Raw genomic sequence first — 5751 nt, 5'->3', positions numbered from 1 at the left:
GGCTTGTCCAGTTCTCCAGAGATTGGGGCCCAGAATCACCTTCACCTTCACCTTTCAGGCAGGGACCCCACAGGATGAGGAGTCGAAATTCCATGTGCCCTGATCCCCTTGGGTGAGCTCCTGAGCTTCAGCAACTCAGTCCAAACACATCCACCTACACCCCTTAAGGAGGACTCCATTGGTGTGGCCTCACTGGGCGATTTTGTGTTCGTGTGAAATGCCACACTGTGGCGAGTCTGCTTCTCAGGCTCGGGGTGCACAGAACAATAAGCATCATTCAGAGGATCTCCATCACATGTCCAGCGAGGCCTGCCACGGTATCCTGCACACTGGGTGCCTGTGCAGTCCAGCAGCCCAGACGCTGCCCTTGTTGGGGTTTTTCCATTCAGCCCTGGAATCAGAAAAACAGGTATCTGGGATTGCTGAAAGTGTAGGTCAAGACCCAGCATAGCATCCCCAAGACTTGAGTGAGTTGGGACCTCAACACAGAATGGACAAGACTCAGGGGCCTCAGGTGGGGTGCAAGGACTGGTGCAGCTGTGGCTGTGCCCTGGGGGTTGGCAGGGGCACAGCAGCAGGGTCTCTAAGATGCATGGGTCTGGAGGGTGGGGGTAGGGCAGGCAGCTTGACTCCCCACCCAGAAACAGCCATTCTCAGCCCAGGACCCTAGGGACATTTCCTCAGTGTGCCCAGGCTGTGACTCTGGCCTCCTCTGTGGGTGGCCCTTCCTGGCAGAGTGCCTTTGGAGGGAGGCGTGGTTTCAGCTGTAGCCGATGCCACCAACTGGACAGACCTGCTTCTCAAGTCTGCCTCCCCAGGAAGTCTGTGAGATTTGGGTCTCTTCAATTATCTAAGCTAGAATAAAATCATCCCAGAATGGTTTGGGGTCCTGAGTTAATCAAAAGGCTGAGACCCTGGGTCTGGGGAAAGTCACAGAAACTCTAGAGGAACAGGGAACCACAAAGTGACAAAAGCCGACATCCCAGCTGTCACACGGCGCAGCTCCTGCTTCTGAGTCACACAACACCACCATTCATGGAACCAAGGCTGTACTCCCCGCCCCCCTGAAGTGTGGACCCACAGGCTCATCAGCCATTCAGGTCACAGGCTCAGTTCAGATTCAAGAAAGGACCTATGGCCTCCCTGTGCCTCGGGCTACAGTGTGGAGTGGCCATATTTAATCCACTCCAGAGAGTTCTCCACAGAGCAAACCAGTCTTCACCCCTTAGAGGTCTACATCGTCTGTGGCTTTGCCTCGGGAGCTACAGTAATCCCCATTGATGAGTGTTATTAGGATTTCCAGAGACATCACTGAGCTGAGACACTATTCTCCTTGCCACTCTGTATTGCTCTGTAAGCTACCCCCAGGACCAGTACTATTACCTACCTTGCTCTTATCAACTGGCCCTTTCTAACTGATAAGAGCAGCCCAAAGGGGCCAGGTGACCATCTTAGGCTCTGAGACAACAACCCCTTGGATGTCTCCCCTCTAGAGTCTAAATTCTCTCAAATGTAACCCAAAGTTTTGGAGACAGGAACAGCACTGAGTGGGTGGGGAGCCTGAAGGACCACCTCCTGGGTTCACCTGGTCCCTGGGCCACCTTCTGAACAGAGAGGTAGATCGTGTTTAGTACTGTGACCGGTGTTGATCATGACTGAATCTTGTAGCTGCGTCCAACCTTCCCTGTCTTTAGTAGGCATCTCTACTGTTCCATCTGTGCCAAGAATGGGGAGAGGGGAAGAATTGCAGGATGTGGAACAAGCCTGTTGATTAATGACAGTGATGTATGTGATCTCTGAGTGTGGTGTGCACAGCAGCGGGAGTGCTGGAGGGTCTGAAACCAGGGGCTGATCAATCCCAGCAAAGAGTGATCCCATGTCTGCAATTGAAGGATACAGCTGAGCTTGGCTGCCACCTGCTGGCTAACTGTGCACATGGCAACATGCGGTCAGGGCAGCCCCTAGGAGGCTCTTGAACGCTAAGTGATGTAAGTCAAATAGGATAAATGGTATTTTGTTTATGGGCAGGTGCTGCCATAGCTAGTAGGAGAGTCCACCTGGCTCCTGGGTTGTCAGGCACCTGCCCAGCCCTGGTACCCTTTCAAAAGCATTTAGAAAGGATTCATGCCCCAGTAGGTCCTTCTCTGACCATGTCCCCCTTCTACCTCCCTGACACCTGACCCCATGGTTAACCACAGGCCATGATCAATGGGAAAGGTTTCTTCAGGCCATGGCTCCTCCCAGGCAGCATATAAAGCATCTGTTCAAAACATTCTCCTCTCCATACCACATGGATGGGGAAGATGTCCCTTTCCACTGCCCTTGCCCCGAGGTACCTCACGGCTTGGTGTCACCTTTCCTGACACCCTGCTACTCACATACGATTTCCCTCAAACAGAAATCACTGTGGCCAAAACGGAGCACGAATCAGCAAGGGCTGAGCTGCCTGCCTACCTGTCTACCCGACACCCTGGGTTAGATCTCACCCATGTCAGCACACCTGGTGATAGAGACATGCCCAGTCCACTAGGCCTGAGGCCAGCAATAGATTCCCAGTTACTGGGGAGGGGGTTGAGGGAGGGGTAGCTCAGGGCTCACAGCTACCCAGCACCTACATACTTCAATCTATCTCCATAATGGCTCAGTAGCCTACAACTAGCTGTATGCAGAGGGAAAAAAGACTATTGCCAAAGACACATGTTTTCTGGAAACTTGAGTGCATGTGGTTCACATGTTGGGACCTGCCTGGACCCAGAGGGTGTCACAACTTGCCTTGGACACATTTTCTATGGTTGCTGCATACACTGGGCTAGTAGATACGAGACCTGGGCTGCTTGCTGGCCCTGCTGCACAGCCTTTGTGCGAGCTCAGTAAATAGCTCCGAGCGGCATACATGACCAGGGACACAGCAAGTGTCACTAAATCCTGCAGTTTCTTCACCTGCTAGAGTGTTTGGCTTCTGCTTTAGAGGAGGCAATTTGTCCTGCCTACCTCTGTATATAAAAGAGCCCTGAGCAACAGTGGCTCCATTTGAGTTAGGATGGGACTGTAAAAGTTTGCAAACTCTGCTCTTTGGCCATTTCCTTCTCAGTTGTAAAGTGGTTATTTCCTCTCTAGCCATTCTGGCAGAAGAAAGGGAAAAAAGCACATGGGAGGAAGTTCGGCCAATGGTGTCAGTAAAGCAAGACAAGCACAGAAAGTTCTAGAAGGCTGTTTACATTTCACTGGCCAGAACTAAGCCACGCTGACTGCAAGGAACATGGGAGAATGGCACCGCTGTTTTTCTGTTTCGCTTCATGACAGGCTCTCGTATATTTCGGGTTGGACTCAAACTTGCAATGTAGCTGGGGCTGATACTTTTGTCTCCAACCCCTACATAATAGGAGTAAAGGTTTTAGCCACAACTTTTTACTGGGGGTTGAACCAAGGGCTTCTTGCATGTCAGGTGAGCATTCTGTTGACTCTGCTACATCCCTAACCCTAGAATGGCAGCTTCTTACTGAACATATTCCTCCCTCTGACAAATCCTCACGTCTACAAGTAAAATCAGAGAGCGGACTGGGTGCCTTGTTGGTGGCCAGAGGACCTCAGCAATGCTCTCTGGCATTTACCAAATGTGCAGTAAAGGGAGTGGGAGAGTCAGTGGTTCCTGCTCCAGCCTGCTCATGGTTGTCTCCTGTCCTCATGAGAGAGACCACTTCCTCTCTCCTTTTGCTACTTCTCAGACACTCAGGTAGGATGGAGTCTGGGTAATAAGTAGAAGCCAGGAGTCAAGAGGAGGCCAAAGGCTGGGGCAGGGTGGAACAGGCTGTGGAAAATCCCTGGGCCTGTGAGGTTCACACCCTGGGCTGCAAGTCACACTGGGCGCCACCTCCTGCTGAGGTGCCAGAGCAATGCCCACCCCCATCCAGGCTTTTTACAGCTGCTGACACTTTATTTGGGGAACAGTGAGCTCCGGGGTCCAGGAGGTTGAGGAGATAAATGCAGGTACCAGGCAGGCTCAGGGAGATAGATATAGCAGATCCTGGACTGAGGGGCTGTTGGTCTTTGGTACTTTCCTGAGAGCAGGAGAGAGCGAAACAGGCCAAGAGACCAGCTAAGGCCAGGAGAGACACTGAGAGAGAGACTTCAAAGAGGAACAAGCTAGAAGCAGGTGTGGAGAGGGCAAGTCCTCCCTGAAGAAGGGTGCTGAGCCTAGGGTTTGGAAAGGACCGGGCGAGCACCATGTCAGGGTGTGGCAAGGGCTGCTCCCCAAGACTGCAGGAGTGTCAGCATGGCTGTAAGAAGCACCTGGGAGACATCATCAGCTTCTTCTTCCGCTTCATCTCCGGGAACCTGGCTCGAGGTGAGGGCTGCCTTGCTGGGACAGGGATGCCAGGTGCAGGAAGATGCATTTGGGGCTGGGGACTGTGGTTCCTCCTTTTGGGGTGGGGCATGGATAAAGGGGCTTGGGAGCAGGATTAATTTATTTTTTATTTATATGAGCACACTGTAGCTGTCTTTAGATATACACTAGAAGAGGGCATCGGATCCCATTACAGATGGTTGTGAGCCGCCATGTGGTTGCTGGGAATTGAACTGAGGACTTCTGGAAGAGCAGTCTTTGTTCTTATCCGCTGAGCCATCTCTCCAGCTCCAGGTTGTGTGTGCCGGTTACCTTGTTTGTTGTTGTTTTGTTTTGTTTTGTTTTTGTCTTTTTGTTATTTTTGTCTTTTTCTCTTTTTTTTTTTCAGAGCTGAGGATTGAACCCAGGGCCTTGTGCTTGCTAGGCAATCACTCTATTACTGAGTTACAAATTCCTCTGTGCTTTGTACATTCCCACAGGGACTCCTGGCCCTCAGAAAGCCAAGCCAAGGCTCCCAGACTCATAAGCCTGGAAAGAGATGGGTGGCCAGGATCCTTATCTTCATAGTGGATATAGACCCTAACTGCTCTAAAGAGCCCTCCCTACCTGGCACATGTGGGCTCCCCTATCCTCACTGCACCCCAGCTCCCTCTCTCCCCAAGGACTCCTCTTCCATCAGAGCCAATATGGACCTACCATGCTATGCAGAGGAGAGAGAGGAAAGAAAGGGGCCAGTGTGTACTGAGACTGTATATAAAGGGGATCTATCAACGACAGCCTTCTTAAGTCCTCAGAAGCCCACTCACTGGGAAGACCTGACAGGAAGCCTAGATCCGGCCTGGAGTGGGGAGGAAGGGCGCTTCACAGTAGACTGTTTCTGCGTTGCTTCTCTGTCTCTCATCCAAGCTTGGCAGGGCCTGCTGGCTGGCAGGGGCACTTCCTACCCAGAAGGGGAGGGAATTGTGCAGATGGGGATCTGAGAACTGGGTGGGGTGTTAAGATCTTCAGACGTCGAAGCTCAGGACTCCATGGGCTCTTTTTTTTTTCTATTCTCTTATTGGAGAAAAAGGATCTAGCTTGGTTAAAGCAGTCACATGATTCCCCAAAGAGACTTATAATTAAATCCATAAAACAAAGATGAGCCCTCATAGGCATGTGACACACAAAGCAGCCTTCTGCTTCAGGGAGCTGTCAATGACCCAGAGGGGTGATACGCTAAGCAGTGAGCAAGCCAGACTGGAGCTGTCAACCTCACTCTTTGGGGTGGAGCCCGCCATGTCCAGTGTAGGGCATCTGCACGAGAGCCAGGCACACCTAAAAGCTATCAGGTTAGCAAACAGCACGTTGTTGTTGTTGTTGTTGTTGTTGTTGTTGTTGCTGCTGCTGCTGCTGTTGCTGGTAGTGAT

The 5751-nt window shown here is 51.6% G+C and overlaps 1 protein-coding gene across 2 annotated transcripts in view; it reads left to right on the top strand.

Annotated features, from left to right (window-relative positions):
* Positions 1–5751, top strand: part of Kcnip3 (potassium voltage-gated channel interacting protein 3) — a 66084-nt gene that overhangs the window by 12148 nt on the left and 48185 nt on the right. Inside the window, exon 1 of one of the 2 annotated variants that reach the window (XM_031371826.1) lies at positions 3900–4345. The exons of the other annotated variant lie outside the window; for it this stretch is intronic. Coding sequence (XP_031227686.1) covers positions 4225–4345 — 121 coding nt within the window. The 5' untranslated portion in view covers positions 3900–4224. Of the gene's footprint in view, positions 1–3899; positions 4346–5751 lie in introns of those variants that run through there. 2 annotated transcript variants of the gene reach the window in all.

The sequence above is a fragment of the Mastomys coucha genome, unplaced genomic scaffold, assembly GCF_008632895.1.
Source record: "Mastomys coucha isolate ucsf_1 unplaced genomic scaffold, UCSF_Mcou_1 pScaffold15, whole genome shotgun sequence".
In the NCBI taxonomy this organism is placed as follows: Eukaryota; Metazoa; Chordata; class Mammalia; order Rodentia; family Muridae; genus Mastomys; species Mastomys coucha.
Note: the sequence above shows the minus strand (reverse complement) of the source record. Positions and strands in the feature narration are given on the sequence as shown.